Source organism: Saccostrea cucullata, unplaced genomic scaffold (assembly GCF_032062105.1).
Source record: "Saccostrea cucullata isolate Sc308-1 unplaced genomic scaffold, CSIRO_AGI_Scuc_v1 ctg50, whole genome shotgun sequence".
Lineage (NCBI taxonomy): Eukaryota > Metazoa > Mollusca > Bivalvia > Ostreida > Ostreidae > Saccostrea > Saccostrea cuccullata.
In genome coordinates, this window is record NW_026931583.1 from 266,369 (window position 1) to 278,648 (window position 12,280).

The window sequence follows — 12,280 nt, forward strand, 5'->3', positions numbered from 1 at the left end:
ATCATTTTGCTATATTTAAACCGTCTGATAATCTGAATACTTTAAGAAGTTCTGAATCATTTTAACTGATGCATACCTAATGGTTTCTCCACTTTGACAGATTTGGTAGGTTCAGAAGCTGGACCAACACCTGCTTTGTTTTCAGCAGACACTCTGAATTCATACTCAGATCCTTCCTTCAGATCGGCCACACTAAATGTGGTCTCTGTGACAGCCTGGGTGTTGGCTTTCTTCCAGTGTACACCACCAGCGAGGCGGTACTCCATGACATAGTTAGTGATGGGTGCCCCTCCATCTTCTGTGGGAGGAGTCCATTTGAGGTCAACTGAGGTTTGGTCTGTTTTGATAATTTCTGGAGTCCCTGGTGCACTTGGTTTGGCTGAAATTTTGACATAATTCAAATATAAATTCAAATAACATTCAGTTTAAACAAATAAAAACACATGTTGATAACGGCTGTTAATAAAGGTTAAATGACTAAGACCAAATTCTCAAACTTACTCCATGGGTTAAGTGCTTTGATAGTTTCTGATGGCTTGCTTGGCTTGCTTGGACCAGCCTTATTTTCAGCAATAACTCTAAATTCGTAAGTGTTGTTCTCCACGAGGTCAGTGAGAGTGAGGGTGGTCTCTGGGATGAGCTCCCTAGCGACAGCCACCCATCGTCCACTGTAACCTGACATCCTCTCCAGGCGGTACCCGACCACAGGAGATCCTCCGTCATTGGCTGGTGGTTGCCAGGTGACAGTTGCTGATTCAGCAGTGACGTCTGTAACAACTGGAGCATCAGGGGCATCTGGCACAACTGTAAAGAGACAGTATAAAATGTAATGATTATATTCTGCTATGAAGTTTATTCAGAGCAATTACCAAATTATTTTGAATTCTTTTCTGACTAACTCCTACCAAATGGATTCTTGGCTGTGATGGCCTCTTTCAGTTCAGCAGCTTCTCCAATGCCGATGTCATTTTTAGCAGCAACCTTGAAGAAGTACTGATTGCCCTCTAAGAGTTTGAGAATGGTGAATGTCAGGTCTTTAGTGGTGCCTACTTGTTGCCATGTTCGGCGGTTGAACTCTTTCTTTTCTACAATATACTCCTGGATGTCACTGCCTCCATTGTCAGCTGGGGACTGCCAGGTCAGAGTGATAGATTCTGCTGTCACTTCTGAGGCTGTCAGCTCTTGTGGTGCACTGGGTTTGTCTGGAGATACAAAAGATTAGAAATTGAAAGGCTAGAAAATTCATATGTACACAAGATTTTCCTAAACAATAACATTAATTAGAATTAAAACAAATAAAATTGTTGTTTTATTTCCAAAACTTCTCTTTGTTTATGTGTTAGGGAATTTTTTTTAAATAAAGACCTGCTAACTCTTCTATTAAGGTAGATTAACTTACCCAGTACAGTCAGTTTAATGGTGATGGAGACTTTTCCAGCACTGTTCTCCAGAGTCAGGGTGTAATTCCCGGTGTCTGGTCTTTTGACCTTGGCGAGTCTCAGTGTAGTCATGTTGTAGATGGTCTCACTCTCAATTCTCTTGTCCTGTGGCACAGGCTCATTGTTGTAGGTCCAGGTCACCTTGGGCTGAGGGTTACCCTTGAATGGAATCTCGAAAGCAGTAGATTGGCCAGCCTTCAGAACAACCTCCTCCTCGAATTTTTTGTCCAAGAAAAGTTGTGGAGGTACTGCAAAATGTAAACTACATTTAACATGCTACTTACACATCAAAACAGCACATCCTAAAAATCAGAAAAATGATTTTTTCATATCTTTATTATTATTTGTTTTTGTTGATTACCTTCTACAATGAGTTCTCCCTCGGACTTCTTCCCTCGGGCCACAATACTGTAGTCACCTTCATCCTCTCCATCAACATCAGTGACAATGAGTCTGTGAATGGTTCCATCCACTATCATCTGGTACTTGTCACTCTCTCCCAGTGGTTTTCCGTCCCTGAACCACTTGGCTACAATGTCTGGTTTGGAGAGCTCACATTCGAAGGTAACAGTAGAGGGAATTTCTTTGACCTCAACATCAGCCAATTTACGAACAAACTCAACTACTTCTTCTGAAATGCAAAGAATATTAAAATCACTTACAAATTTACATAACATAATTAGTATAGATTTAAAATATTATAGGCAGGTAAACATACACAAGAAAGTATATATATTCTAAGAAAAAACTATAAAATCAAGTGTGATTTATACTTCTCTGTTTACATACCTTCTACAAAGACTTTAGCTGTTGATGTTTTGTCTGCAACCTTAATGGTGTATTCAGCCTTGTCTTCTACCAGTGCTGATTTGATGGTCAGTTTGTGTGTGTCCTTGTCTGCAGTGACCTTAATTCTGTTGTCCACTGGCAGCGGTTTGTTATTCTTCAGCCATGTTGCCTTGAGGCCTTCTTTGGACACTACACACTCGAGTTCAATGTCCTGACCTTCTGCAATTTCAATGTCCTTCAGGGGTTTAGTGAATTCCAATGGTTTTTCTGAAAGTTTATAAACCACATTTTAATGACTTGTCTCTCCGTATTTTTAAAATAAGAAGTCAATCATCTATAGATATTAATACAGCAGAATGCTTTGTTATATGATGACCCTGACCTTTAACAGTAACTCTGCAGGTGGTTTCTTTGTCCTCCAGTTTACATTTGTAGCTACCACTGTCTGCTAAGGTTGCATCTGCAATTTCAAGTTTGTGAACATTTTCATCATCAATGATCTTGATGTGTTCTGAGGGAATGACTTCTTTGTTGTCCTTGAACCATTTACCCATGACCCCTGGTTTGGAGACCTCACAGGTCAAGGTCAGTGGTTCTTTCTCAGGAACTTCTTTCTTCTCTAGTGGTTTAGTGATTTTCAAAGGAGGTTCTATAAAAACATATATAATTCATATACTCAATATGCATGATAACTATTTCATGATTATATCAAAGTATGGTTATCAAATCAAAATCAGGCAAATAAAATATGAAGTAAAGAATGTATATATGTATTCCTTATAAATGATACATGTACTTATTGATCAAAGGAATTGTAGAAACATGCTAAAATCATGCAATGGTTAACTTAATCAAAATGTTAAAATAATACAAAACACAAAACACAAGAGTATCCCTGAACATGTTGAATATCATCTACGTGAAGACTACTTTTTGTCATATTCCCTGCAGCTACCTTCAATTTGTAGAGTGGCAGTGCACTCCACATCATCAAACTGGACTGAGTAGTCCCCAACATCATCAGGTCCCACTTTCTCTAGGTACAAATAGTGGTGGGTCCCATCTGATCTGATGTCATAACCATCGCTGATTGTGATTGGTTCCTCATCTTTGTACCACTGAGGTTTGACACCAGGCAGTGATACTTCACACTCAAATACGGCTGTGCTTTTTGCTGGGACACAAATGTCATGCAAACGTGCAACCAGTTCAACTGGGGACTCTGATAGTAAGGTAAAATGGAAACATGACAACATTTTAAGAATTTTTCAAGTTATACAAGTAGATGAGAGGACATTCAAATTTCCGGAAAAAGTAAAGAGGTGATAATTTTCATTTCACAAAAGTTAATAGCACTAGTTAATTATGATGAAGTTATAGATTAACACAGGTTCATCACTTCACATCATGTTTTGAATTTTATTTTACATGCACAGGAAACTTGTTCTCAAAATCACAGGACACAACAAATTCAATAGAACTTCAATCATTAATTCAATCAAAATCATTAATGATTAGACAAGTTGAAGAAGTACCATTGCTTACACACAGTTAAATGTCAGAGAAAATTCCCTTACAAACAAAATAATCCATAAGGAAAACTTACCATCTACCAGCAGAGTAGCAGAGGATTTCTGGCCCTCCACATCTATAGTGTATTTTCCCTCGTCAGTTAGTTTGGTCGACTCGATGATGAGCTGGTGTACAGTGTCGTACACCACAAACTCCACACGGTCTGATGATTTGATTTCCTCTCCATCCACAAACCAAGTGGCAATCAGATTGGGTTTGTTGACCTCACACTCCAAGACGACCTTGGTCTTCTCCATGACCTGAACATCCTTCAGTGGTTTGATGAATTCTATCGGAGCCTCTGTTTTAAAAATAATAAATATGAATTAAACAAAATTATTGCAGTACTAGTAAACTTTTGTTTAACTTGAATGATGGATCAGAGAGGCTTACAACAATTTAAAACTGTAGTTTACCTTCTACAAATAGCGGAGCAGAGCTTGCGATCTCTCCTATCTGTACTGAGTACTCGGCCTCATCATCAATCTCGGCTGAGCTGATCACGAGACTGTGTACACCATCTTTAACTCTGATCGAGTCTGAGTTCCTCAGGACAACAGGCTGTTTGTCCTTCAGCCATGTTGCTGTCAGGCCAGATTGGTTGACCTCGCATTCTAAGGTCACCGTCTGCTCTTCAACGACATGCTTTTCTGTCAGTTCTCTAATGAATTTCAAGGATTCTATAAAATAGAAAAAAATATTTTGAAAAAAATTGTCTGCTTAATATACCTCTCCTTAATATACTGATGAATCAGGTGGATTCATCAAAACCTTTTCACAAATAGGTCAAATAAATGAAGATATAGCTACAGTTTAAACAGGACATACCCTCCACTTGAAGTGTGGCTTCGGTTGACACACCACCACACATACAAGAATATTTGGCTGTGTCATCAACAGTGACATTGGTTAATGTGAGTTGTTGAGTGTACCCATCATAGGAAATCTGTGCATGGTCAGTAGGTTTGATTTCAGTGCCATTCTTGAACCATTTGCATGGGATATTTGGTTTGGAGAGTTCACAGGTCAAGGTAACAGTATCATTTTCTTTGGCAGTGAGGTCAGAGAGGGGTTTGGTAAAGGTAGAAGGTGCTTCTAAAATGTTCATAATAAACAAATGAGAGAGAGTTGAAACAAAATGGATGTAAAAGATGGAGCATGATGAATTATTTGTTACAAATTTCAATTAGTTATATTAGAATACCGGTATCTTGGCTAATATGCGTTAAATGTTAAAGTACATTGACATAAGATACTTGATGTAAATATCGAAAGCCACATACCCTCTACTTGTAGCATGGCCTCAGTAGACATATCATCACATACACAACAATATTTAGCTGTGTCATCCACAGTCACATCAGTTAGTACAAGCTGTTGTGAATAGCCATCTTGATAAATTTTTATATGATCAGATGGTTGGATTTCAGATCCCTCTTTAAACCACTTGCATGGAATATTTGGTTTGGAAAGTTCACAGGTTAAGGTTACACTATCATTCTCTTTGGCAGAGAGATCAGTGAGGGGCATTGTGAAGGTTGCATGAGTTTCAACTTCTGGGATTGTGGTTTCAATTGTTAAAGCCTCCGTAACTGGGGTTTCCAGTTCTGGAGACTCTGTCATCTTCAAAACTACATCTGCCACCTCTGATTCTGTGACTTCAGTCACTTGGGCCTCTGGGGCTTCTGTAACGATGGTTACAACGTCATGGGCACTTGTTTCTCCTTCTTCAGTTGCTGGAACTTCAAGAATTTCTGTTACATGTGTCTCTTTTTCTTGGTCCTCTGTTTCTGCAACCTCAACAACTGTGACTTCAGTTTCTGGGACCTCAGTTATTGGAACCCCTGGTGTTTCCACCAGCAATACTTCCTCTTCAGTAATCTCCCTTGCTGGAGTTTCTGTTTCTGGAATTTCTATAGGACCCTCCTGAGTTTCTGTCAATTGTGATTCCTCCGAGACAGGGGCTATTTCATGTATTATTTCAAAATCTGCAGCCTCTTCTTTCTCTGTTTCTGTTTCCTCTACTACTGTTTCCTCCACTACAGGTCCCTCAGTCTCAGGTGTTTCTGAGACCTGTGTGAGAGTGATATCAGAATCTAATGCCTCTGATACTAATATTTCAGAAACTGGGGTTTCTTCTCTGGTTTCTATTTCTTCTGTCTCTTTGTCCTCTGTTAATGGAGCTTTAGGTGTTTCTTTTAAGAGGACTTCTGTTTCTATGGCTTCTTCTTGCCCTGTTACTTCTGGTTCAATGGTTACTGTGAGAGAGGTTTCAACTTCTGGCACTTCTGTCTCTGCTGCTGCAACTTCTGTTTCAGAAGGAACTGTTTCTGGGGTTTCCAATTCTGGAACTTCAATTTCAAGGGCCTCCTCCTTCACTGTAACTTCTGTTTCAGGAGTCACAGTAACTGGGGTTTCCATTTCTGGCACTTCTGTTTCTGCTGCTGCAACTTCTTTTTCAGAAGGAACTGTTTCTGGGGTTTCCAATTCTGGAACTTCAATTTCAAGGGCCTCCTCCTTCACTGTAACTTCTGTTTCAGAAATCACTTTGACTGGGGTTTCAACCTCTGGCACTTCTGTCTCAGCAGCTGAAACTTCTGTTTCAGATGGCACAGTTTCTGGGGTTTCCAATTTTGGCACTTCAGTTTCAAGGGCATCCTCCTTCACTATAACTTCTGTTTCAGGAGTAACTTTGACAGGGGTTTCCATTTCTGGTACTTCTGTTTCTGCTGCTGCAACTTTTTCAGTTGGTACAGTTTCTGGGGTTTCCAATTCTTGCACTTCAGTTTCAAGTACCTCCTCTTTCACTGTAACTTCTATTTCAGGAGTCACAGTAACTGGGGTTTCCATTTCTGGCACTTCTGTTTCTGCTGCTGCAACTTCTTTTTCAGATGGCACAGTTTCTGGGGTTTCCAATTCTGGAACTTCAGTTTCAAGGACCTCCTCTTTCACTGTAACTTCTGTTTCAGGAGTCACTTTGACTGGGGTTTCAACCTCTGGCACTTCAGTCTCAGCAGCTTCAACTTCTTTTTCAGAAGGAACTGTTTCTGGGGTTTCCAATTTTGGTACTTCAGTTTCAAGGGCCTCCTCTTTCACTGTAACTTCTGTTTCAGGAGTCACAGTAACTGGGGTTTCCATTTCTGGCACTTCTGTTTCTGCTGCTGCAACTTCTGTTTCAGTTGGTACAGTTTCTGGGGTTTCCAATTCTGGAACTTCAGTTTCAAGGACCTCCTCTTTCACTGTAACTTCTATTTCAGGAGTCACAGTAACTGGGGTTTCCATTTCTGGCACTTCTGTTTCTGCTGCAGCAACTTCTTTTTCAGATGGCACAGTTTCTGGGGTTTCCAATTCTGGCACTTCAGTTTCAAGGACCTCCTCTTTCACTGTAACTCCTGTTTCAGGAGTCACTTTGACTGGGGTTTCCACCTCTGGCACTTCAGTCTCAGCAGCTTCAACTTCTTTTTCAGAAGGAACTGTTTCTGGGGTTTCCAATTTTGGTACTTCAGTTTCAAGGACCTCCTCTTTCACTGTAGCTTCTGTTTCAGGAGTCACAGTAACTGGGGTTTCCATTTCTGGCACTTCTGTTTCTGCTGCTGCAACTTCTTTTTCAGTTGGTACAGTTTCTGGGGTTTCCAATTCTGGCACTTCAGTTTCAAGGACCTCCTCTTTCACTGTAACTTCTGTTTCAGGAGTCACAGTAACTGGGGTTTCCATTTCTGGCACTTCTGTTTCTGCTGCTGCAACTTCTTTTTCAGTTGGTACAGTTTTTGGGGTTTCCAATTCTGTCACTTCAGTTTCAAGGACCTCTTCCTTAACTGAAACTTCTGTTTCAGGAGTCACAGTTACTGGGATTTCTATTTCTGGCACTTCTGTTTCTGCTGCTGCAACTTCTTTTTCAGATGGCACAGTTTCTGGGGTTTCCAATTCTGGCACTTCAGTTTCAAGGACCTCCTCTTTCACTGTAACTTCTGTTTCAGGAGTCACTTTGACTGGGGTTTCAACCTCTGGCACTTCTGTCTCTTCAGCTTCAACTTCCTTTTCAGAAGCCAAAGTTACAGGGGTTTCTAAATCTGGAACTTCCTTTTCCAGTGCTTCCTCTTTCACAGTTACTTCTGTCTCAGGTGTCACAGTAACTGGGGTTTCCATTTCTGGCACTTCTGTTTCTGTTGCTGCAACTTCTGCTTCAGAGGGCACAATTACTGGAGTTTCTAATGCTGAAACTTCAGTTTCAAGGACCTCCTCTTTTACAGTGACTTCAGTTTTGTGTGTAACAGTTACTTGAGTTTCAACCTCTGGCACTTCTGTCTCTTCAGCTGCTACTTCTGTTTCAGAGAGTACAGTTTCTAATTCTGGAACTTCAGTTTCAAGTGCCTCTTCCTTAACTGAAACTTCTGTTTTAGAAGAAGCAGTTACTGGTGTTTCAACCTCTGGTACTTCTGTCTCTGCAGCTGTAAATTCTGTTTCAGATGGCACAGTTTCTGGGGTTTCCAATTCTGGCACTTCAGTTTCAAGGACCTCCTCTTTCACTGTAACTTCTGTTTCAGGAGTAACTTTGACTGGGGTTTCTATTTCTGGCACTTTTGTCTCTTTAGCTGCTTCAGCTTCTTTTTCAGATGGCACAGTTTCTGGGGTTTCCAATTCTGTCACTGCAGTTTCAAGGACATCTTCCTTAACTGAAACTTCTGTTTCAGGAGTCACAGTTACTGAGGTTTCTATTTCTGGGACTTCTGTTTCTGCTGCTTCAATTTCTTTTTCAGATGGCACAGTGTCTGAGGTTTCAAATTCTGGTACTTCAGTTTCAAGGACCTCCTCTTTCACTGTAACTTCTGTTTCAGGAGTAACTTTGACTGGGGTTTCAACCTCTGGCACTTCTGTCTCTTCAGCTTCAACTTCTTTTTCAGAAGGAACAGTTTCTGGGGTTTCCAATTCTGGCACTTCAGTTTCAATGACCTCTTCCTTAACTGTAACTTCTGTTTCAGGAGTCACAGTTACTGGGGTTTCTATTTCTGGCATTTCTGTCTCTTCAGCTGCAACTTCTTTTCCAGATGGCACAGATTCTGGGGTTTCCAATTTTGGTATTTCAATTTCAAGGACCTCCTCTTTCACTGTAACTTCTGTTTCAGGAGTCATTCTGACTGGGGTTTCTATTTCTGGCTCTTCAGTCTCTGTTGCTGCAACCTCTGTTTCAGAGGGCAGAGATACTGATATTTTCATTTCTTTAAATTCAGTTTCTGGTAATTCATCTGTTGCTAAAACCTCCTTTTCAGGAGTCACTTTGAATGGAATCTGTATTTTTGGCTCCTCAGTTTCAGTAGCTTCTGCGATTGTGACCTCTGTTATTGAAGCCTCTTCTTTGGCCTCAGTTTCAGGGGCCTCTTGAGGGGTCACAGTTATTGGGGTTTCTGTTTCTGGTAAATCTGTTACTGGGATCTCTGGGGTTTCTGTTAGGATATACATTAGGTTATGAGGAAAGCAGTCATTAAGGAAATACAGGCTTCATTAGCAGAATAGTGACTTTTACATGCACAAAAAGGTTATGTTACTAGGCAATAGCAAGGTTATCACAACAAAAAGATCTTTGATATTGATAAGATAGCAACTATGTATTATAAAATTTACAACATAATATCTTTACAACATTTGATTACTGTTATTCCATCGATTACATAAAATATATACAACATAACACATACCTATGACTTGAAGTGTTGCCTCAGATGAGACATCACCACACACACAAGTGTACTTAGCAGCATCTTTAATTGTGACATCGGTCAGTACAAGCTGCTGGGTGTATCCATCAGCAGAAATTTGGACATGGTCACTTGGTTGAAGTTCTTTTCCATCCTTGAGCCATGTGCAGAAAACATCCTGTTTGTCAAGTTCACAGGTCAAGGTCACATTGTCACCCTCCTTGGCCTTTGTCTCTTCCAGAGGTTTGGTGAATTTGGCTGGTTTTTCTGTAGATTGGAGAGTAAAACTGATCAGCATATTCTTATTTAGGTTTATTTATTAAATGATATAACATGAAAATAAAACCTTGCAAACCAGAAGATCCTAATGATCATTATAACTGAATCCTCGTCATGAATATATTACAGAAAATGTCTCAACTTTTATTACTGATTAAGTAACTCTATGCTACCAGCAGCATTGTGGCTAAAGCATTGTGAGTTTTCAACATGTAATCTTTCTTTCATTAATGGGGCAATACAATTCAATAATATTAGGGCAAGAGTATAACTTTTACATGTTTTTCTATATAATATATAAGTTTACAACATAGACCTTATTCACTATATGCAATAAATAATGTATGTTTTTACAGACAGACCTTTGACTTTGATGATGGCCGATGTTTCAGTGTTGTTGGGCAACATCAGAGTGTATTCGCCCTCATCCTCTGGTATAGCCTCCATGATCTGGAGTACATGTCTGTAACGTTCACACAGGATTCGGATCCTGTCACTGGGAGTTAGGGGCTGACGATTCTTCATCCAGGTCACTGGGACGTCCGGTTTACTGATCTCACAGCTCAGCTCAAACATCTCACCCTCATTGAACGTAGCATCAGTAAGCTTGTGAGTGAACTCAACCACCACTTCTACACAACAAAGTTATATCATTTTTTAGGTTTCATTGATTTTTCTTTTCTTTTTTTGATTTATGTTTGTATCCTTAGTTAGAAAATTCTTGGGAACTAAGCTTTTTTTGATACTGAATAATCAGGTCAGATTTCTCCAGAAAGATTTGTTGATTTACTTTAATGTAGATACAAAAATTTGAAATATAATATGGTGATATTTTTGTAGGATATGATGAAAATAAATTTATTACCTTCCACATAAAGGTTGGTGACAGACTCTAGATCTCCCACCATTACTGTATATTCAGCATCATCCTCCAACTCACAGGAAGGAATGCGCAGGATGTGGCGGCAGCCGTCCATGATGATCTCGTATCCGTCAGCCACGGTGATTTGTTCTCCATCCTTCAGCCACATGGCAGGTACTCCGGGTTTGTTGACTTCACAGATCATGGACACACAGTCACTTTCAGCTACGTCATAGCGTTCTCTGAGTGGTACCACCCACTCCAGTGGTGATTCTACAAAATGGGGAAAATTATTACATAGGGGAAATCAAAGGGAATATTTCAACATTTCAAGTAAAAATGAAAATAAGGAAAAGTTCTTTAAACCAAAACTTTCTTTTGTTTGAGGATAAAATGAAATATGCCTAGATATATCTGTAATAAATTACCTTCCACAAAGAGTGGTGCTGTGCTCTTTCTGTCCTTGGCACACACAGTGTATTCAGCCCTGTCATCCAGTGTGGCATTTTTCAAGGTCAGTTTGTGAACTTTTCCAACATCTTCAATGATGACATCTTTTGATGGAACCAATTCTTTACCATCCTTCATCCACGTGGCCTTGACCCCATCCTGACTGACCTCACAGGTGAAGGTCACAGTTTCACCTTCTGAGCATGTGGCTTCTTGCAGAGGCACAGTGATTTCTAGTGGCTTGTCTGTTTGGATATAAATCAAGTATTATGTAGCAAAATCTGATGATGAATTGGAATGTGACATTTTTAATAAAATCATGCCATATATTTGACATGCAGAGAATTGATAAAAAAAAAATCATATTGTCATGCTTTTTGTTAATAAATGCAGATTCTGTAATATCAATTACTCATAATTAAAAAGAATTTACAGAATTTTTGTGTCATTTGATTGTATAAAGAATTTAATTATCTCTCAACTCACCCAAATGTTTGCATTACTTCATCAATTCCATTAACAAGGAATATTTTTCAGTGACTATTAAACTACCATTGAAGCATGGTTGGTTTTCAGTTATTTCCAATTTTTTTTTTATGAATTTTTTCCCCAATTATATTAAACCAATTATGTATGGTCTGTTTCACAGTCTCTTCCTTCAGTTCATTTAAGTAATGAATTGTTCTCTTGGATATAATAGTTTGATTAGTTCTTGTTCCATGCTGAGATATAAAGTTCTTTGCATTCACAAAAACACCACATTGTTTGTAATCATCATTAGCACAAACAAAAAAATAAATATTACATGCAGAAATAAGTCGGAATACATACATCAGAATACATACAAAGTTAATCTAAACATATATATTGCTGGATACAAGTGTGTTGAATAAAATTCCTCCAAAGTGCATATATGACATAAATTCACAAAAAAAATCTCCCATTGTGGCTGGCAAGTATTAAGACTCCACAGGAATAAATTGATCACACCATATTTTTGTGCTGTCTTTACCGACTTTCCCTAACTACATAATATGATGTGTTGAGATCATCCACAGTTAAAGAATATACTCCTTCATCTTCCTGGTCAAGGTCATTGATCACAAGATTGTGACAATGACCTCTGAAGGTCATTCTATATTTATCACAGTAATTGATTGGTTCTCCATCCTTTAACCACACACAGCGGGTAATTT

The 12,280-nt window shown here is 39.2% G+C and overlaps 1 protein-coding gene across 1 annotated transcript in view; it reads right to left on the reverse strand.

Moving 5' to 3' along the window:
- LOC134233068 (titin-like) overlaps positions 1-12,280 on the reverse strand; it is a 177,995-nt gene that overhangs the window by 33,547 nt on the left and 132,168 nt on the right. Inside the window, 17 exon segments of the mRNA XM_062715064.1 lie at positions 77-379; positions 502-804; positions 906-1,202; positions 1,400-1,687; positions 1,801-2,070; positions 2,229-2,495; positions 2,611-2,877; positions 3,184-3,450; positions 3,835-4,101; positions 4,217-4,480; positions 4,629-4,895; positions 5,084-7,835; positions 8,691-9,241; positions 9,494-9,760; positions 10,135-10,404; positions 10,638-10,907; positions 11,063-11,329. Of these exon segments, the coding sequence (XP_062571048.1) occupies positions 77-379; positions 502-804; positions 906-1,202; positions 1,400-1,687; positions 1,801-2,070; positions 2,229-2,495; positions 2,611-2,877; positions 3,184-3,450; positions 3,835-4,101; positions 4,217-4,480; positions 4,629-4,895; positions 5,084-7,835; positions 8,691-9,241; positions 9,494-9,760; positions 10,135-10,404; positions 10,638-10,907; positions 11,063-11,329 (7,437 nt within the window).